This window comes from Antennarius striatus, chromosome 22, assembly GCF_040054535.1.
Source record: "Antennarius striatus isolate MH-2024 chromosome 22, ASM4005453v1, whole genome shotgun sequence".
Classification (NCBI taxonomy): Eukaryota; Metazoa; Chordata; class Actinopteri; order Lophiiformes; family Antennariidae; genus Antennarius; species Antennarius striatus.
The window spans coordinates 9192585-9215805 of NC_090797.1; the positions used below are offsets into that span (position 1 = coordinate 9192585).

At 38.0% G+C, this 23221-nt stretch overlaps 1 protein-coding gene across 5 annotated transcripts in view; it reads left to right on the forward strand.

Annotated features, from left to right (window-relative positions):
* Window positions 1-23221, forward strand: part of tbc1d22a (TBC1 domain family, member 22a) — a 108450-nt gene that overhangs the window by 36677 nt on the left and 48552 nt on the right. For all 5 annotated transcript variants that reach the window (XM_068307418.1, XM_068307420.1, XM_068307419.1 and 2 more), the window contains one exon: window positions 17306-17412. In XM_068307418.1, the coding sequence (XP_068163519.1) occupies window positions 17306-17412 (107 nt within the window). The remainder of the gene's footprint in view (window positions 1-17305; window positions 17413-23221) is intronic.

Genomic DNA, 23221 nt, shown 5'->3' on the forward strand with positions numbered 1-23221 from the left:
TGTGTTTTTACTGCAAAATTACTTCCATGCCAGTGTGTTTATTTGTGACAGGAGTTTTTCCCTGTCACAAATAAACATACTTTATATTTACAAAAATCCAAGAAGTCTATAGACATGTTGTAAAAACGTAAACATGTTGTCTTTGTCCGTATTTCTGATATGCACAAAATATTAACAAATTACCATTTTTTGTTTAGTTTGTTTCACACCATATATCTTTTTCAGTACAGTATCCCTCGTTACTTTGTGTCCCACGGAAGTGAGCTACGTTTCGTGAGACTCGGGATGCAGCACGCTTCAGGATGCTGTCAGCCAATAGTATGCGCGTACGGTGTCACAGGACTACCCACTAAAAATTAGCAATATAGTGAAGCCGCTAGATTTTCTACATGTGTTATTCATTCATCAGAATAATTGCTGATATTACATATAACATGCACACCCTCAAAACACCTTGATGTATGAAGCAATGACCCACTTGACTCATTTGTCTTCATTTTATTCCAATCCTTGACCTCATTATATTTCCCAGTGTTTTATTTCTTCTACCGTTCGAGTACTTTCATTGTCTTGTTTATTAATCCCCTTCCTCTTTCTACATTTGTTTCTCCTCTTGGCTTCCTACGTGGGTGAGTCTTGCTCTTGTCAGATCTTCAAGGCATCAGTCTGCGGTTTGTTCTTTGCATCTCCATGCACTGATGAGTTTTGAACAACAAACACAGGCAGCAAACCTTCAAACATGCTGGACTGGTCCCTTACATGATGCTTCAGATGTGTTGTGTTATTATTCGCATTCTTACTTTCTGATACAGATAGAAGACAAGAGTTTCGCCTCTTTCTTGGGTCTAATTCTGTTCTCCTGTGGATGACTACAAAGCTTACGATACTGTATGTTGTTGTGCTGTAATGTTTTGTTTTTTATTCTTACACACCTTTCTCTTTTACAGCATGCAATTCTTTCTTCTTTATTTCAATCCCACTTGTTGTGTATGACCTTATTAGTCTGTCGTGAAAGTACAAAGCCCGAATTAATTCCTTTAAACGTTGATATAACAAGTTATTTTTACACCTCGACTATGTACAGTGGTGACATTTTGTTGTAACACTAATCCAAGCTCGAGTTCATAGTAGCTGTCGGTTTGTAGTTCAGGTACCTGAACTGTCTTTCAATCTCGGTACTCTTTTCTGAATAAGGTCAAACACTGATGTGTCACACTCAAGAAACATGTTTGTTTATTGGAAACAATGATCTTTATGTTCTTAACCATTATACACTAAGGCTTTAGAAACTTTCTTACAAAAATTTTACAAACATAATTATAATCAACATTTTTTGATAGATTTACTTTTATAGAACATGAGGGATTTTAATTTTTACACAAAATGTTTTGATTGAAACTATAGTCATGACTCCTACACATTTAACAGTAATCTCAATAGGCTTCCTAAACAGGTTGTTTGGAAAATCACTTGAATTTAGGAGAAATAAGTAGAAATTACATTTGAAAGCTTGAAAGGTCACCAGATCAACTGTTCAATCTGATATGGTGTACTCATTAGTACAGAACTGCTTGTTTGCACAGCAAAGAGAAAACTGAACAGTTTTATTTCTTTTTCGCCAAACTGAATATTCAATTTCAACTCTCTTTTGGTATCCATTAAGTCTTATATATCAGGAACTTCTTTTCGTCATTGTCTACTGAATCAACATTAAGGGCTGAAAAGGCTGGAGAATAAAACGCGAGAGTTAATAATACGTAATATTTGTGTCCTTTTTAACATCTTCCTTCAAATGACAAAAACTGATTTATACAAGACAGATGATAGATTGATTTAGCAGCTATTTAAAAAGTTTTGACCTAATAACACAGACACACACACACGCACATACACGATGGTCATCTTGACGATGATTTTATATATACAGTATATACGATTGTGGGCCTGTTCAGCTCTCCGTGTGTGTTTGTTTGTGTCCATTTATATTTGTAACACCCTATGTTTATATAGAGCTGAAAAGCCCTATGCATTTCTTTCCTGCACAAAGTTCTCCCTGTAAATGTCTGTTTAATGGGAACAACACTGGCTGTTGTTATGGCCTTGATAGTTCACACATTGGGGAACAATGGTCTCATCATTGGCCTAAACACTGTTCAACAAAATGAGAAGTGAAGTGGTGAGACAGTGGATTGTATCAGCCTACAGCAAAAAAGGTCAACATTAGCTTTTGTTTTGCAGAGCTAAATTAAATCACAAAGCACCTGAAAAGCCAGAGCTAAACTTTTAAGAGTTTTCTTCCTTTTAATGTTCTTTGTATTTCATTTTCAAATGTGTATATATGTAGAAAAACTTTATGACCTTGTTGATTTGTGCAGCAGCCAAGTATCTGAAAATGTGAGCCAGTTCACTGATTAGGAACATGATCAACACTTTAGATTTAAGGTGTTTGCAGTTGTTTAATCCATCCTGAATAAAATATTTCTTGTCAGCGTTGTGCTCAATGTTGTGTGAAATTTTGAGTTTCAACATTATGAGTCTCAGTGAGTCCCTAGTACCTTCAATCCATTTTCTATACCTGCTTCATCTGCTGTCATGGGTCGTGGGGTGCTGGAACTACCTCTATCTTTTTTTGAAGTGTGAGAAAGCTAGAGAACCCAGAGAGAACACAATGCAGACACGGGGGAGAACATGCAAACTCTGCACAGAGTGGGACTTGAACCAGGAACCGTCTTGCTGTGTGGTGACAGCGTTAACCACTGCGCCACCGTGCTGCACAATCCCTTGTACATATTTAAAAAGATATTTTTAGAAATGTAAGTGTAATCTTCCTTTGCAAATCAATGAGAGTCATCTCTTGGAAATTGACTCATGATTTTGTGAAATAACACTTTTTTCGTTGGACTTATTAACAAGACCAAATCTAAAAGAAGAAATTTGTAATGAATACTGACTATCGTGCCCAGAAATAAATACTTTTTTATCGGTTGACACATCTGTTGGAAAAACAGTCAGACTCCAAAGACAGTCGTAGTTACACAATTCTAACAGAGTAGTCTGCTAAATTGAAACGATCAAATCAGTGGTTTATTTCTTTGACTTTGATAATGAAGCTTTTTCTGTCATCAGTCACATTAATTCCCACAGAATCTGCTAAAGGTGATTTTTCTGGCTAGTGTCCATACAGATATATTTCATTTGGCATCCTGTGTGTTGGAATTGTTGAAGCAATGACTGATCTTGCTGCGAATGTAATGTCATGATGATTGACGCTGTCGGCATACAAAGTAGAAAATAGAGACATGCAGGTTCTTTTTTCATTGACAGCAAGATTTTATTTCATTGATTTGCATGACTTAACACATATTTTTGTTTGCAACATTCTATTATCAGGAAAAACGGGGTGCATTCCCTAAAATATTAGTAATGATTTTCGCTTTGTGCTTCAAAAGTAACAGAGAGCCAGGATGCGTCGCTCATCATTCCTGTACTATGATTTTTCTCATTCCTTTTCTCTTGGCATTGTACTACTTGTCGTTCATAAGAGAGTTAATTGATTTACTCTCAAAGTGTGCATGATAGTCTTGATAGGCTGTGTCCTGAGAAAAAAGATGGGGAAAATATTAAGGAAAAATTTCTAAAAAAGTTTGATGTCTGCATACGTTTAGTTGTTCTCCCGTAGTTCTACTCTTCTCATCCTTCTCTTTATATGCATCTTTGTTTTTCTTTTGAAATTCTCTGACTCTGTTCTCTGACTCTGTTCAACAGCCTTGATCTGACATAGCAATGGTTGTTCAGCCGTCATACCCTTCATTTACATTGGGATGATGCAATGTGGTGTGATGGCTTGACCTCTTAACCAATCATCTTCACAACACTCCGCTCCTTTATCTCCTAAACCAACTTTCATTAATAACTGTTAATCCAAATGAAAAGGCGATCTATAAGGGAGGTGTTATAGATCGCCTTATAGATTACAGGTGATCTATAAGGCCTCCCTCATGTTAAAGATAAAGATTATTTAGAGAGTCTTTTGCTTTTGTTTTACGACAGACTCAAAAATTCAGAAGAATGAGAACATAGTGAGTGGCTGAGACAGACAAAGAACTAAAGAAAGGTAACATTTTCAAAAGGAGGAAAATTGCCATCTTAGGAACTACCCCCATGTTGTCAGGAAACAACTGAGCTGGGCAGACTTTCCTCCTAATCAACTATGCGACAAATAGCCGGGGGTAACTGATGACCGTCCTGTGCTGTAAAACTGGATTTGTCATAGCAGGCAGAAAGTGGTTACCAACTGCTTCACTGTTGCTAGGATTTCATGACAAATTCAGCAATTGGCTTTGTGCTGAGAATGTTCACCACTGTGAAAGCAGTACTTCTAAAATATTCAGTTTATCTGTCTGATTAAATACTCAACCAAGAGTGTGAAATATACACTATGGTTGAAAGAGTGATAGTCAATCTGAATGTTTTGTTGTCAACTCCTCTCACCGTGAAGCGTGTTTTTTTTCTTTGATTATTGGGTAGTTGAAGAATCAGGAAGAAAAGCAAACCTACTTGACAAACAGCAGTAGCCAGTTTTCTCCTAAAAGTTTGTTTACAGTAAAGCAGAGCAAAAAGGTGAATATTTGGTCAGATATGACTTACTTTAGATGTAAATAATCAGTGGCAATAGTACCTGCAGTACAGGCTATTTAAAATTTATGGGTGTGATTAAACTTATAGCGCAGTCAGTGTTTAATGACGACTTTTTAAGAGTACATTTAACAAATTAGCCAATAAGTCTATCTTTCTTTGCATCTAACTGCCAGTTAGTGTGCTAAAGTGACAAATACTGGCAGCGTGTGTTATCAGCTGTACACAAGTACAGTCAATTCATTTACAAATGAAGAAATGTGTTTTCTGCTCAAGTTGCTCTTAAAGCCATTTTTTTGCACTAACAAATGCAGCACTCCAGAAGATATATATATATTTTTTTAATTGGCAGAAGTGTTCTTAGTTCCTCAATACCCAAATGCACTTTGTACATTTGTGCTGACATGTGTTGTCGTCCTCGTAGAAGTAGGATAATGTGTTCAGTGAGCAGGAACCTCTGAGGAAAGAAGGATGAGGACAAACCTTAAATGGACTTGGTTAAGTATATTTTAAAATTCAAATGAGTTTTAGTGCAACATAGGTTAAACTCCAAATGGCAACGTGAATTACTAAGAAATAGACTTGAAAAGTCTTAGTCGTTTTTACAAGTCAACTGGTATCACTTAGTGAGAAGCAAACGCAGATAAAAGGGCAGGGAAGTTGTCCTATCAACTGGAGGCAGAGGTAGAATTGTTTAATAAAAGTGTCCTTTTGCTCATGAAAGTGGGTATTCAAGTGATAGTTATCATTTTCTTAAGGTCTTAAAGTTTTATTCAATTCTAGGAATAGATCATTTGTGAGAGATACAAAACTTGTCAGTCATACATATTCTGCCAATATCGCATTTAGGGGTTTACTCTAATGTTTAATTTTGAATTGCATCTTTTATGTGTTCATGTTTAAGTTGTACAATGAACCTCAGGTTGACTTTACAAGAAGAGAATGTCTGTCCTGGTACCATGACTCATTTTATCAGATATAACATTGAATTTAAAAGGTGTATTTTCTATGTAACAACATAAATAATCCAAATGCCATTGTTCTGGCAGAACAAAATTGTAAGCGACACTGACTGACCTTTCATTGGGTTCACTTGCTATGTATGTGCATGTCTTTGGGCAGAAATGTGCCTCATGTACCATTTTGTACATAGTGTATTTTATTTGTGTGTTAGCTCACAATAGCTTTTGGTTGTTATAGGTTTCAAGTGTGCTGTTTCTGGTGGGATTTCATTTCAGTTCTATTTTCATGCCTTAATTTCCCACCTGTAATTACATTACATTTAGTAATGAATATATTTATAAATAACAGTCTTTAATTTGATGAAGACACATATGCACTGTCTGTGTTCACAGTTCCTGTCTCAGTATTTTTTAATTTTGTTCTTCTGCTGTTAATAATGTATGTAAAATACAGTCCATTTTACATACATGCAAGTACAAAATGCCTTTTCCCTTTCATCAGTATGCTTTGCTAACAATAAGGGCAGCTGGCTTTCATGTGTTAGGCTGACAGGTTGGCCACTGTGACAGACAGCCTAAATACTGCTAATGTACCAGAGGTACGGTTTACTATTTAAAAGCACACTTTGTGCAATTCCGGAGAACAAGGGGAGCTCTGCTGGATGTCTTCTCATCAAAGTCAAGTTCGAAGGACCACTTATACACTAACATATACACACAGAGAGATGCATGCTTTGCTCCTTCTGTGTTGTCGCTATGTGAGGTGGTGTGTAACACTGCAGATAGGCTGGCTTTGTGGAGCACCTAGGGACAGTGCTTGGAAGATGGAAACACACTGTCAGTGAGCTGTGATGAAATGCCTGCAGGAGTGTAAGACCACACACAAAAGCACGGGCTATGGACTGGTGGAGTGAGCTAACGCACATGCAGACAGTACACAAAGACTGCTGAGGAGCAGAGCTGAAGCTCGTCAGACCGGCAGGTAACCGAAATGTAAACTGAGAGAACCTAGAAACCCAGTCTATATACTGTATATTCAGATATCATTAATTGACAATATTCAACCTAAATTTCATGTTTTATGTTTTACCTTTGGCTTTGGTTTTGTTCCTCTAAGCACTGATCTGTGATTTATTCTCTTCCTGTCCCTCATATCTCTTGGACTTGTTGTTTGTCCACTGGCACACTGTGTTCTGCCGTGCAGTGCTATGCTGCACTCATTTGTATTTCAATTGCATCTCCACATCAGGGGATGACAGTGCTGAACAGTTATAATAATGGTTGACTCCATGTGTGTGCTGATAGAAAGGCCAAGTGCCTGTTCTATTGTCAGTAACAGTAGTTATTGTAAGTTGGTGTTTTATTCACCTTTCTGAGCACTGACCAACACGTGGGAGCCATCATGAGGTTTGCTCTGAAAACACTTTTGGTCTGAAAAAACTTCTATACAACCAACTTCTATTTTGAAAGTGCTGCAGTCACTCAGCATAATAGTTGTACTCAGTACAACTAGTATTTATCCTGACCTGCAGTTTATGAAAATTGTTGCTTTGTTAAGAAATAAATATGAATTGTTGTGTTTATGTTTCCAAAACAACAGACAAACTGAAAGCAATCTCGTTCAACCAGGTTATTAAGACAGACACGTGGATAAATGCTCTACCAGCACAATTCATCTATAGATCTTTTTGCTTCATTATAAACTGTTGTCAGATAAATTAGTCTAGAATTTGGTGGGCTGCTACAGTCCAGGTAAATAATGGGAAGAGCTGCTTCTTCCTATCTCCATATTTGTATCCATCCATCTGCTTGTTTGTTGCTCTATAGATTGAGCAATCTGTGGATTGGATCTTGGTCAGTGGACAGTTAACAAATATCGGCCACTTTCCTCGTCGATGGTCCAGCCAACATTGGTTGAGCCTCGTATTCCCTGCCTTCTGATTAACAGTTGTTATTAGCTGTAATGAGCTGCTTAGTGATTGCACAAGCACAGCTGCTGATATCCAGTAGGAATACTGTCCTCTCCTTTGTTTTACGGCTTCTATTGCTGCCTTTATTTTCTCCTGCTTTAATCATTTGGCAAGTAACAATTATTTTCTGAGAAATCTGAGTCTGAGATTATTTGTCCAGTCTTATTTGGCAATGCCTCTTTTAGTCTTCCCTCTGGCTTTAGCTTTTTCTCAATCTCTATTCCTTTATTGGGTTTAGAACACAATCACCGTGTTTCTGAGGTTAAGTAATAGCATTTGAACTGGCAGAAATTTAATCAGCTGTGCAGTTTTGACCCTCCGTCTGTCTGTCTCCACTCCCGCCTTTATAAATGGCTTTCTTTCATTTCCCTGAAATATGTGAAATACACTGCACATCGTTCTAATTTAGGCATTCGAAGGTTGGTGGCACTTAATATTCACATTCTTGTTCTTATTCTAGGAATAGTTTTTATTCATACACTACTTTATTTGTAACTGATTATTAATGTATTGTATAATGTCCAGTTTTCCATTGTTTCTGTTTTCTCATGTTCAGTTGTTGAATATTCTGCCGGTTATTCCAAAGGACAGTTGATTAATCTGATAAGAATGACAAATGTGATAAGTATCTGGAAATTATATAGTTTGCTATTTACACCCCATGAAGCGCTGATGTATTGTAATTGTCAGTGTTTGTGTGTCCGCCCGTCCGTCCGTCCACCAAATATCTTCACAACCGTTGCAGATAGAAAGATGGAAGAAAAAGCACATTACTTGGGCGGCAAAGGGGATGATAATGAGATAAATACCTTAAACATTGAAATTACTGTAAATACTAACATAAATAGTTTGTCACTCTATCGCGGAATTTGTTAATCGTGTGTGGTTCCTGAAACACATTAACCGCGAAGAACAACAGCGCACTGTATACCTTTTTAGGTACACATCTTTGGAACCTGATGAGATATAATCACAAAACAAAAAACAACATTTTCAGGAAACCAGAGGCACAAAAATGTGTAGGTCAGGCTAAAATGTTGAATTCAGGGGTGTCGTGGGATGTTGCAGTCTGACTGCCTTGTTATTGACTGAAGTCAGTCGGGTCTACAGACGTAGACAACACCACAATCAAACTGTACATACTGTATGTGCCTTGTTAGATGTTGGTTTTGGTTCCTTTAGATGTCAAATGCTACTGCGCTCATGCCACCTGACACTTTGCTTTGTTGAGGATTTTATTTTGTTACCACATAATATAGTTACAATTAATATGTTAGCAGCAAGCAATCAAAGTTGTTTACTAGTTTTGTGCTAACGTTAATGCTATTTATTGTCTTGTCCATTTGGACTGGATGCAGTCCCCTGACATGATGTAAATATTGATTTTGTGTTATGGCAATAATTAGTTTTATTTTACATTTATTTATTTTAAGTTTTTATTTAAAATAAATAAGAACAGAGGATTACAATCCTGCATAGTATTTCAGTATAACTTTATTTTTGCATTGTCTAATGTTTGCATATTTTAAATGTTGCCAATGCTTCTGCATGACAGCACTGTCACCCAAACTTGTGTGACAGCAACATTGACCATACTGACTAAGTTTTCTTGGTCATTTTGGTCAATTTTGGTTTTCTAAAATTGAAATGTATCAGATTTAAAATATATAATATTAGAATTAAATTCCTGGTCAGTCAAACAGACCTACATTTTACCTATAAACAGACCATATTTTACTGTATAGACAGTAAAACATGGAAAGTATTACTGAACCATGTCAGAGCGATTTGCAATGGGTTTGCCTCATGTATCTTATTGTTTTTAAATTGTATTTTTTGAACCAGCCTCACATGCTGTGGCCTGCAGTAGTTTATTGTCTATTGAATGCATGTAGGCATCATCAGAGCTTGACAACAGGATATATCAATGTGAAAATCTATAGCTGTGTTTTCATCTGCATCCAGCCTGATATTATTTCCCCATATTACCAGAAAATCTCTCATTGCTCCTGATAAAAAGAAATAGAGTTCTGAACTGATCCAGAGAAATAGTTCTGTCAAAAAATGATTTATCTTGTGTGAAAAATTGCAGGGGTTATTGAATATTTTTAGATTAAGTTAATTTCTTGACTATAAAAAGACATAAATTGAAGCTGTCCTGACCAAGAAGGTTTAGTTCTCTCATGGTCTCGTCGTTCTTTCCATCAGCTTTATTATTTGGGGTAAAAAAGTGTCTGTTTTATCACTCTGTCACCAGCGAGAGACATTCTGTTTGACCTGATGCAATTGGAGGCAATTGAAATAGTCGTCTCACTGCGCAGTTGCACCAATGCAGTGTGCCATTTTGGGTTGCATCGTGGCTTTTTACATGTGCTTGTTTTTAGGCACAAAACACAGACATATGCACATTTTAGATTTGCAGGCATGTCTCAGACATTATCCCTCACTTAGAGTACAAACAATATGGACACTTACAAATGTGCATACACATGCAAACCACATTCTTATTTCCACAAAAACATTCATGTATGCACAAGATTATGTCATGTAGTTTCTCTTTCGCCACTCTGCCTGTCGACTGCCAGTTTGTTTAAATGTGTCTGCAGCAGTTCATAATGTCTGCTTATTAGTGTTCCCCTAATGTTTTCTTTCTTCCTAACTAAGCTGGCAGATTACACACACTAATGACTTAATGGACTGATCTTTCACTCGCACAACTTTCCTTCAGCTCCCAAATGTGTCTCGTACATTAGTCAGGCACATTTACCATGCCTTGAGTGGATTTGACATCCTATGTGACTTGTGTTTAAATGTGAGCAACGATTGCTGGAATGCAACTCATCATTTTTGGCTTCTCAAGGATTGGTACATTGAGAGTATTGACAGATGGTTAACTGAAGGAATTGCTGACTGGACTAGCTTTTCAAAAATAATGTCTCACTTGATCATAGTGGGTACAGTGTGACTGCGCATGTACTTCTATTCAAGGAAAAGGGACCACTGGATTTGCACTTTTGGTTACCAGCCCCAACCACTGCCGCCACCCACCAATCACCTTGTGTGTGCTATCTTTGTGAAATTAGAACACTATTGAGGAAAACTGCAATAATTGTCATACCAGTCAATGCTGCATCTCCTTAGAATTGCCATGGTTACACATCAGCAAAAATATGTTACCAGCTGTGCAAATGGTGTATCACATTTCACATCTGTGCTGTTTAAACACCCCAGAGGGTGCTGGGAGGTGTGGTGACAGGGAGAAATCTAGTGAGAATAGAGGTATTGGCAGCAGTATCAACAGTTATTGCGATGTGGTCGCCTTACCAACGCTGACTACATTGAGATTTTTCAGACAAGTCACCATGCTAGCTGGGGGCGAGTGGATCATTATGTGTCTGCACATAGGCAGATATGGTATTAATAGCTGTATTCCATTTGATGTCAAGGACTTACATTATCTTGCCAACAGCTGGGAGGCCTGCTGTTTGATGTATGGACACGCAGCTTGTCGTGCAGATAGTGGCAGATGAGAACATTTTTGGAGTGATGGTGTAGATTTTATGGCCTGAAGCTTTCTTATCAAAAGTGAGGCTGAAGTTCAAGACTTTCAACGAGAAAGCTTCATGGTGTTCTTTGGGATATAAACCTTGTAATTTATAAGAACTATGAATCTTTGGGTGCTTTTTATAAACTGACCGAGATGTTAGATTGGAAGTTCTTTAGTTCTACAACCCTGAAATATTCATGGAAATGAAAGGGTTGATTTTAAGAGAAGGGTAATATTTTCACATGTGTTCCATTTCCATCTCCACACTCTCATATTGCCACCATGCTTCACTTCCAGCTGTCTTTTTTCCTAACTGCATATGTAAAGTTGCACACTCCTCTAATTGTATTCTCATAATGCCTCACCTCCATTTTACCTGTACATCTGTGTGTGTATGTGTCTGTGCCCCCAATGTGTCGCTGATACCAGGGTTGACTCACTTGTTATCCAACAGTGTGAATGCCACCAGTCAACAAAATATTCAGCTCCCATTAGCAATGGTGTCATTACAAAAGTGTGGCATGGTGATAAAATCACTTCTTGCTTTTGTTCAGGCACCTTGGTGATGGGATCTGGATTGTCAGAGGTGCAAGAAGGTGGAAGTAATCGACATCTCAACAGCAAAATGTGTCTCATTTTCAAGTGTCAGGTCTCGACTGTGTCACTTGGGTGTCATTCTGAAGGTGGAAACTGGATTGTGGAATGTTTTTGATTTGGTGTTGGTATCGTAAGTCATTTCATTCATTAGATTTAACTTGAAATACTGCTGTAAATTATAAGTAATGGCTGCCCCACTTCCAGTGATCTTATGAGGTTTGGAAGGTTAAATCTTGTTAAAACCAATGGCAGACTCACTCTCTGGTGGTCTGCAACTCAGGTTTGCTTGTGATTAATCCAAACCAACAGAGGGTTGTCAAACAGAACTACTTTTTATTGCCAATTGCTGTCTGCACAGAGGGACATGCACTCACAGGCGCACACACACGCACTTTATGATTACATCAGGCTAAACTAGCTCGTTTATCATCTTACATCACATTACCTTGTGGCCCATAGATGTAGAGGGCAGATGGCAGGACTTGCGTGCATGTGTTGGTTGTGTGTTTTAGTGCATGTGTACATGTCTGTGCATGTATGCGCCCGCACTCAGTCTCTGGAGGTGTAACCTGACTTGGCATGCCAAACAGTGCCAAGTGCTCACAGCTGGCAGCGGCCATAGCAGTTGATCTCCCTGGACATGTTTCTCCCTGCGCCAGGACAAACAGGAAATAAAGCCTGCAGCCTGGCAGGAAACTGGCTCCATGGCCAATGGGAAAAGGAGGTTAAAGAAGCCTGGTGGGGTGCCTTGGAGGGACTGGTTAGCATTACAAGAGAGAAGAGTTTACAAAAGTATGTAATTGAAGTAGACAGAAAGAAGGTATGGAAAGCATTGATTTACGTACAGTTAGACCAAGAGACCATGTGATGAAGATATAGGCAGAGGTATAAAAGGAGGTAGGATCACTTTGTTGGAGGTGTTGCTGAACCAGTGTTAAGACAGTACTACTAAATTTGGGTTATTGGAGAATGAACCATTTGGAGTTGATTTTTCCTTTAAAAACTCTCTTCATCACTTCAAGCAAACACTGTTCTGTAATCAGCTTTGGTTGTGTGTGTGTTACAAACTTCTGTGCTCAAGTGATGCTACAAGTTTGTGGTTTGTGTTTGTTCTGCTCTTCTGACAATCTGATTACACATACTTGTCCTCAGAGGCCTGTGGAGTTTGGTCTGTTGGACAGTTAGATCTATTTCTCATTTCCGACCAAGGTGAGTTTCTGTCAGACCAGCTCTCTGTACTTCTAAACAGCCTGAGAAAATAATTCATCAAAAGTATCATTTCTGGACACAAACAGAAATAAAGCTAATCATTCTTTGTGCCCTGTCTACTGAAACATGAAGTCCAGGAATTGTTATTTGGGAAACATCTCTACTGAAACACGCACTATGTCACAAACATGTATTGTCAGTGGGTCCTTAGAGGTGAAGCCTCTCTCCAAAAATAACTGAGAGTTACTCTTCTGAGGCATTGATTTAGTCAAGGTAATTAGCAGTTTTGTCTTTTGAAGGTGGGCCAATTGAGACACAGGATCTTTTGAGGTTTCAGGATTACCTAATGATGCCCTTAATTTTATTATTCATGTTTAAAAAAACAGAAGTTTGAAGGTGGCTCAAGGGGTTTATGGAAAACTAAATTCAGTGACAGATTGTTGAGTCACAGACATTCACCAGACTGCTTTGATCCTTTCACCCTTCCACAGTGAACAGTGAACTGAAATGGCTTTTTGGACCACCTTTCCATGAAGCAGAGTAATAGCCTGAACTTAGCCAGTTGTGAAGCACTTGTCTCTGTAAATTTGGTTTTGGTGATAACATCAGTCCTACCAGTGACCACAGGGTGCACTGTTGAGTTATGGTATAGAATGCATGGCCTGTCTTCTTTGCCATTCCACTTGTGTGTCCTTGTTGTGACGAGCTATACCCAATTCCATTGCAACCGCTGGACTCCTGGAAGCCATCCATCCTAATCTGCTCCTGATCAAGGTCTAGGTTTGGAACTGAGATTGACGGCAACAGCTTTAGCCTATGACAAAAACTGATTTGGGCCTTTGGGACATTCAGGGTCTCATAGAATGAGGGAGCGATGGTGCACTCACCACCTAGTTAATCAGCAAAGACACCACGCAATTTGCCAGTCAGCCTGTTTACAATTAATCTTTTCTTCTACAAATTTAATGCCATTGCCGTTGCCCAGAGCTGCTACACCCCAGAGAGAAGGCTGTATTTGTGTGTTGTCATTTTCTCATTTCAACACTATAGAGGAGCTATCAAATTAATACTTGGTTTAATCAAATAATTGGTCAGATGTTTCTTTTGTTCATGCGGTGTTATATCAGTGGCTCCAACACCACATTTAACTTGTGTTCATTACATTTTACTTCTGTTTGTGTTCCCCGGAGAGAAATATAGTGAGGTTTCATTCCATCAGTTGTCATTGTCTTTTAAGATGGGTAACCTCTTCCTCTCCTCAAGAATATCTATTGGAGTTCACTCACAAAAAGTGATTTTTATGAGATTACATCTGTATGTTAGTACTAATAATGGCTGTGGCTTTTGTATAAGATTTTGATTCATTGTGGATAGAATGAAGTACACTATGCACTTCATAATCTTGCCCCTTCCCCATCCATATCTGTTATTAAAAATCTGGTCTCCATGTGTACCATATTAGATTTGTGTGCTGTCTGGAAACCTTAATCTGTACAGGTGTGATAGGGTGAAATGTGTCGAAGAAATTACCGGATTTTAAGCACATTAGAGAAATGACAAGGTCATCTAAATGGCAAGATGTTGAATTACTTTATAAAGATTCATTTGATTCCACCAGGAGCTTTTCTTTGCGTTTTTATGAACTCTCCGTGTCTGCGTGGGTTCTCTGTTTTTTTCAGCTTCCTTCCACCTCCACCAACATTCAATTTTGGGTATTTGGTCATGGTAAATTTTCCCCAGGTGTGTGTGTGTGTGTGTGTGTGTGTGTGTGTGTGTGTGTGTGTGTATGTGCGTGCGTGCGTGCGTGCGTGCGTGCGTGCGTGAATGGTCCGTCTTGTGTGTGTGAACCATACTTTGGGTAAGCATCTGAAGATGCGATGATTACAATCGTATTGTCTTCAAGAGTATGAAGACTCACACTCATATAGATACGAATGGCGATAGATAGAAAACATAGAGGTGACATTCTGTTATATCTCATAATAACCATCCATCAACTTACCTGGATATTTTTCCAACCACTATTTTCAAGCAGCAACTATAGTTTGCTAGATTGACTTTGCAGCAAACCATTGGTTTTGAAAAGGCCGAAAGACTCCCGGGAGGCTGGCAACACGTTTTACATGATAGTGTAATTTAGATAAGAAAGTTATTTTTTCTGATCTGGTCCAATGATTATTCAAAGTTTTTTCTAATTCAGCACTCTCAATGTTTATCTCTTTGCTGAATATAGAAAATAGAACCAGCAAACATTTTTTTTAATGTTAGCTGTGATATGTGATATACTGTATAAGAGACAAACAATATTCACCATTTCGACAGACTTAAAAAGCAACGAAACAGGAATTGTAATTTGCATAGCTGCTCAACCTGTCACAACAAAACAGACGCTATCAGAAAAAATGAAACATATCGCATCCTAAGTTTATTTAAAATTTATGAAATCTTGTATGTAATATAGTAATTTTTTGTATGTTTTTGTTTGATGTTACATGTCACTACTGGCTTTAAAACTCAATCCATTCTAGATTTCTGAGTTAAAAGATGCCTAATACATTCTACATATAATATTAGTCTATTAGTCACAAACCTAATAGATACTAAGATGAGGTAAAATAAACAAATCAAATCGTTTTCTGGCTTATAATTGGGCAATTATGAGATTATCTCTGATTTGAAAACAAGATTTGTTCTTTTTGAGCGATATTAATTCAGTTTCTGTCAGAATGTGTATTCACCGAATTTAATCACTTTAGACAAACACAGTTCTCTTACACCTCATTGTTTTCAATAACCAATCAGAATTTGTGTTTTTCCAAAACGTTGTTAACGTAAAAAGACAAATCCTTTCTGATTAAAGCAGTGAACGAGTAGAGCCACGTGGTTCCATCCAAAAATGAGACTACTGACTTGTCACATCTGTGTCCAAGGTGCTGGCCCTCTGCCATCAGTCTGCCTGTCAGTCTGTCTGTCTGAGAGAGTGAGCATGATCATTACCACTTTGACAGCTTTACATTGTGGTTGCCATGGATACCAAACCCCACTCCGAGGTCCTGTGTGCATGTGTTGTGACCGAAAACTTACAGAAATTACACAATTTTTTCCACACTCTAACACACAGACATACACAAAGACACACACACACACACACACACACACACACACACACACACACACACACACACACACACACACACACACACACACACACACACACACACACACACACACACACACACACACTCCTGGTCACCACCAGCAGCAAACACATCGGCAATCACCTCCTGCTGCCATTAATGGCACCTGAAGAAACATGTTGTTAAAGTCACCTGCTGGAGACAAATGGGAAGGCTGTGTCCTCTCTACTTTCAAATGGTTTCTTCTGTGTTGTCTTCAGTGTGTTTTTGGATACATCTAGACCTAATTCTACAGTCTATCCTACTTTTTGCTTTATGTAACTCTTCACAAAACATTATTTACAGTCAAATGATTAAATACAATAGAAAGATAAGAATAAAGTCCAAGGAATATGGTTAAAAATTTAAATGCAGACCATATTAAGGCAATTCTTTTTTGTGCATACATTTTGGGGAGCATTTCAATTAGGTTTTAAGACAGAACAAAGGTTTTTTTAAGCCTTTTCTAAGAAAATAAAAATGACTGTGTTAGAAGTAAAAAAAAGCACATAATATGCTTTTTGCATGGGGCTGTGTGACATTTTCTACATTTTCAGAGTAGTCGTAGAAAGAGGTTGAACCATTGTTTTTAAAAGGTGATAATCACTCAGTTGCTACATTAGCCGGCTTTTGCGTCCCACGCGTTAAGCTGCCTCCCTGTCATTGCTTCACCCTTTCCTTGTTCCTGTGCTTCAATTTGTAAGTGTTCCTTCTCATGCATCTCTTTCATAGCCCACCAACCTTACCTGGGTTGTGGGCTTATGGCGGAGCCCCTGCTGTGCCTCTAGTCACTGAATCACTGAATCTCTCTCCCCCCCCCAGCCCCCCCCCCCCCCTCTCTCACTCTCTGAGTTTTATTGATTGAAAAAACTAAGGAAAAATGTAAAAGACATGATTGTTGAAGAGATGATTGTGGAGAACGGATAATTGCTTTTTTTCGTAATTTTTTTAGTTTGATAAATGTTAACAAGTTAGATGTTTTTTTGTTCAGCAAACACACAGTACTATTGAAAATCCTCTTTACATACATCTCTTTTGGATTTTGTCTCAACGTGATTATTTTGTAATTTGACTTTTATGAATAAACGTGATGTTAAAAATCCAAAAAATATGTCTCTCGCTCTCTCGCTCTCTCTCTCTCTCTCTCTCTCTCTCTCTCTCTCTCTCTCTCTCTCTCTTCCATTCTCTTTCCTCCTTTCTCTTCTCTAGAGGAGGAGGTGGAAAACTTTGACGTGTCCAGTCTCCAGGAAGAGGCTTTGAGGAACATTGAGGCTGACAGCTTTTGGTGCATGAGCAAACTGCTGGATGGCATCCAGGTAAGCATGTGTGTGTATGTGCATTTGTGAAAAAGATATTTCACAACAAACTCGACTCAAACCACCCACATATGGTTTTATACACTCATACCAACATACTGCACATGCTCAGTCTCCAGTTTTCTCACTCCTCGATATTGCCTGTTCATGATTATTTTCTCCCTACACACTTCATTTACTGCTTTACTTTTCTTGAGGCTCTTTGTAACTTATATTTTCTCTGTGGAGTTTGGTTGTATGTTTCTTGCTACTCATCTGCTACTTAAACCAAAAATAAGCTCTACAATTTGCCCAAAGTATTTGAGAAGCAGCTCATTGCAATTAGTAAGTAAGTAAGTAAATAAGTTAATTTGATCATCATCACATGAGAAATATCAGTGGTTTTCATGTAAGAAATTATGCATAAATGTTGATTTATTACCGTACATGCAATCCACACCACTACCGTTAATCAGTTGATTGCATTGCATTGAATTGTTAGTGTTCAAGTGGCCTCACAAATCTGAAGTAAAACCAGCAGGACTCTGGCCATGTGAGAATTTGTGTGAAACAGCTTTTCTGTGTGGATTTAAACAGTGTGATTATCTTACTCTGAAGCAGGCCTGAGTGTCTGGAGACTCGATAATTGCATAACGACCACAGCACCAAGCTTCATTTTGATTCATAATTTCTTCCTAACCTTTTGCCAACCAGTCCTCCAGATTGACCTTGCTCTCAATAGTTATGGTTGAATCATATGTCAGTTTAAAACATGGCTTCTGACCTGGAGGTGGATTTTCTTTCAACATCAGCACTGTTACTTAAATATATGTTCAACCAAATCTTCCAGTGATGAATGTTGGTATGTATACTGTGCATTCGAAGGAAATTAGGAAAGTCTCAGAAGACATAAATATTTTAGCCTCTTTTTAGTATATTTTGACATTAAGATTTACAACAAAACAATTCAGTTAAGGTCTGACTGTTGCTGGTTGTGTTTGTAACCATGTTGTTGTCTGGTATAATTAAAAAAGCATCTGTCAAGACAATCCAGCCGAGCATGTGACCCCAATCTAAAGTAGTGCTCGAGAGAATTAATGTGCTTGTTGCTGTATGGAAATGAATGCTTAGAGGTAAAGAAACACATTATGTGAAGATGAAGGTTTTAACAGAACATTTAGTTAAATCCATCTTGTTTAAGTATTAAAATATACTTATATTCAAACTCAATATATTGTCTCGGCCTACACTAAAGGTAATGAATAGTAGGGAGTATGTGATGTGCATCCATAAATAACTATCAATTGGTTCAGCTATTCATTTAGGAAATTAATAGATGCTGTTCCTTGTTGCCCCTGAGAGAACAAGGCAGAGAATGCAGAGCTGGAGAGCAGAGGAAGAATAGTGTGTGTCTTTGTGCTTGTGTTTGTCTGCGCATTGGTGTTGTTTGTCCCGTGCTCGTGTTTGTTTGTGACCTTGGTTCCAAACTAATTATGTGCAATGCACCAGGGAAGACCATGTTTCCCCCCTAATGCTTTCTAAACAATCTGACGGAGGGTGAGTGCCTCAGCACCGTAATTAGTTGGTGATCCTTCCTGTGACCTCGTCACAAACCCTCTCACATCCACTATGCACTATTACACTTAACTGAGGGACTGAAGGTGGGGGTCCGGAGGTTGGGAGAGAAAAAGAGTCTCTCAGTGCAATTACATTTGCTCACCACCTTTTAAGCACCTTATATATCCAGTATTTCCTCTGGGCTTGGTGACATTCTGGTGTCTATTTGCTTTGGACCAATTTGGGTAAAATATTTAAAGCAATTTACTTGTATATGAATCCAGAACAAAGTCATTAAGCTAAGGTTTTAAAACCACTTCATGCTTTGGAACTTACTGTTTCTTTTGGAACTATAGTTTTAAAAGTTTTTCATTTCCTGTGTTTTTATACAGTGTAACAGTCTTTAGGTCAGTTTTTAATGTTTTACTTCCACCATGTCAAATGAAAAAACAATGCTGGCTGTCAAGTCACTTAAGCAATTTGTCTAAGGAGCTGCTGATCAATTGGCATATTTACTGCCCCTTCCTCCAGTTGAGCAGGCTGCGATAAAAGATAGGTTAGAGAGATCTGTCAGTTTTGAATATAGTAATCCCTTGCACATTCGCGCATCAACACGCACAACTTCACCTCATCGCAGATTTTTAGTCGGTTGTCACGTGATACCATACGAGCATTCTATTGACTGACAGCATCCGGAAGTGCAGTGCGTTCCATTAGTCTTGGAATGCAGCGCACTTCCGTGAGACACATAAGTACTTTAAACAGTCGATAAGAGTGTGGGAAAAGGGTATATATATATATATATATATATATATATATATATATATATATATATATATATATATATATATATATATATATATATATATAGGTAGAAAGTGGTTTATGTCAGTATGGGGAAGGTTCATAAACGTTGAAATTACCATAAATAATAAGATAAATAGTTTGTTGCTATATCGTGTAATTCGTAATTTGCGTGTGGTTCCTGGAACGCATTAACCACGAGTAATGCGGGCGCACTGTATGTTTAATCTTAAACTTTGCAAAATCAGAATTGCTGTTCATAATATCTTACATAGGCAGGTATTAAGGTATCTGAGTAACCATCGTGTTCTTCCTGTTCTTTCCAAATCTCATTGTAGTTTGATTTTGTCTTTATTGGCTTGAGAATTAACGGGCAAGATTTCTGTGTGTATTATTGATGTAATTGGTGCTGTTGACATACAGAACTAAAAACTGACAGCCAAACTACATGTTGCACTCATCCCCCCATTGCTTTAGCAGACAGTGATTGACAGTTCCACTGGTAAATGAGTGAAAACTGCTGATTTTCAGTTCGGACATGACCTTTGATGCTCTGTCATAATGGACAAGCTTTTCTCTCTGACAGATCTTGACAGAGCAAGAGTTATTCATGGTCCGCCATTAAAAATAATTGTATGCAAGAGGGAAAAAAAAAATTCCAACCACATTGTGGAAGTTGAGATTCTAACCAGCTGCCAATCTGTCATATTTTTTTCCAAAAAAGGGAATCTGAAATCCCACTTTAGACACAGCTGGAGACTAGTCAGAGGTCGAACTAAACAAGTATTGGGATAATAGGCTAAAAGTTGTCAAGAACAATTTACCTGTAGCCTTTGAAAATATATAATGTGGGAATTTGAAAGCAAGTTGCAGAAAAGTGACAGTGAATTTGAATAGTGTTTTGTAAAAATGTAAGACATTACATTTTCAGTTTGACTCTGAATGTACTGAATTTACAACAACTTAGGTTTTGTTTGTTTTAAAGGTCAAGGTTACAATAAGCATCGAATCAGCGCTGGATGAAAACCATCTGTAGTGCTTTTCTGTAGTCTCGAAGCTACGTGGCAAGCTAACAAAAGTAATTTTTACATGTTAAACACATAGACATGCACAGAATTGGTATTTATATATTCAAATGATTTTTAATTAACTGTTACATGAAAATTTGTCGCAGTGCTACACTATTTCTTCCATTTAGAAACCTAATGTACTCGTTGGGGTAGCAGATTTCTGTTGATGTGTTTACAACAGCATCAAAAACATGACAGCAGACCTCAAGCCTTCCTATTACTGTACTCATCAAACAGGCTATACCCACTGGCCACATGTCATTTTGACATAGGCAACAAATCTGGCTGAACTGAACCTAAGATTCTAGATTGGAAAGGAGACCATTAGTCAAGTCAAAATAGATTCGTGATTAACCATGCATAGACATGATAGTGCTTTTAAGCATGACCTCTTAACTCGTTCATAAATCATCAGAATTCTACATTTTCATAATTGACTGGTTGCACAGGTTTTTATTTCTCTGGGATGGAAGAAAACTTTCTGATTTCATAAAGAAATCATATCTTGGTTCCATTAATTGTCTTGCTAGCAGTGACCATGTTTCACTAAGCACCAAACTGAGATGAGTCGAGGACCTCCTCAAAGTGGAATTCTGCACTTGTTAATACGCCTGTCAGCAGAATGCTTTATCGTCACTATATTCCATGCATTTCCTTTCATCAGAAAACTCTCATATTTTTTATATTGTTAAGTTGACCCCAGTGTTGACCCCATCTCTCCAGCAACCAATTAGTCCTGTGCAGTGCCAAATCAGAGAGTGCCTCTGGCTAACTTTACTAATTTGACTTCTGGAATTGATCTTATATGTATTGTTTCAATAATTTTAAATGGATCTGTCAGCTCTATTCAATATAGGGTTGTTGGTTTAAACATGTGATGCTTATACTCAAACAGTAATGTATTATTAACAGTAAAAACAGTCAGTCAGAGTCTGTATAATTTCATCTTATTTCCCAGACCCATTCAATTTCAGCATGTTCAATTTAAACTAAAATGAACAGCAAGGTGGTTCTTGGTTCGAGTTCCGCTCTGTGTGGAGTTTGCACACGTCTGGGTTCTCCTGCTTCCTCCCACCTCCAAAAAAACAAACAAACATGTGCTCAGGTTAATTGGTCGTTCCAAATTGCCCGTAGATGTGAATGTATGTGTGTGCGTGGTTGTCTGTCTGTGTGGCTCCGCATCGCACTGGCGTCGTGCCCGGAGTTTCCCCCGCTTCATGCCCTAAGCTAGCTGTGATGGCCTCCAGCTCCCCGTGACCCACGATGGCAGATAAGGCGGTGTAGGAAAATGGATGGATGGAATAACACTTTTTACTGGCTCTGTTATGTGGAGACCCCAGAGTCTGGCCTCCTCCTCCAGGGTCCCATGATAGACTATCCCTTATATTCAAACATATCTACATTTTTCTTAAAAGTAATTGTCTGTTTCTGAACCACGATCCTGAAAATTAATGTGGAACTGTGTAAAGTTTTTGATCACATTTTGCAGTTATAAATGGCTGACGCTGCTAAAACCTAATGCATTCAGTTTTAAACAGCACGTAAACAGGTGTCTGTGTTTTACCAAATATACCCTGCGAGGAGAAAGAAGTCAAAAAAATTTAAAATGTCCATTATTCTGCCAGCACGAACCCCCAAGGGTTGTTAGTCTTAAAGCAAACAGATGAAAACCTGTCTTTTATGTTGATTCTGCAGATATGCCTTTTATAACTGGGACTCTGTGTATTTTTCCAGATTTAACTTTGAGAAAGGCATTTTTTTTGCCCGCGGTTTTAACTATGGTCTTAACAAATGGAGATCCAAATTACAAATACATCTGATCTCTATTTTTGTTTGACTACTAATTTATTTCACCCTGAAATTTATAATGAATTTTAAAAATTTTTGTTAAATTTTTATTTTATTTTATATACTGGTTTGATCCCCTAAGGGAAATTAAGATGCTCACTAAATTAGAAAATATTGGTTTTATTTGTGAGAAACACATTTTTAGTCAACTTTGTCATCATTCTTATTTACAGACACATGACAGGAAGAATATTAACAATGTTAAGCTAGAATGTTGATCTGATGAAACAGCAGAAATAATAGTTGTGAGATTTCTTTTTTTTAAATTGAAAGTTGAAATGCCACAGAGCACGAAACAATCAGCTATTTGGGTCTAAACTAACAATATCTGTAGTTATGTTACTACAGCATTTTGTTTATGTACAACTCAAATATTAAAGTCAACAGCACCCTCTCGCTGCTCTACGACTGAGCGGCCATCTGCCCCTCCCTTTGAACATGTGACAATCGGAGTGTGCCTTCTCATTGTCAAGGCAACCATCTGTTTCCCTGGTACCGACTAGAGATGGGGCCTACGTCGAGAGGGTCCGAGGAATGACATCTAACAGACG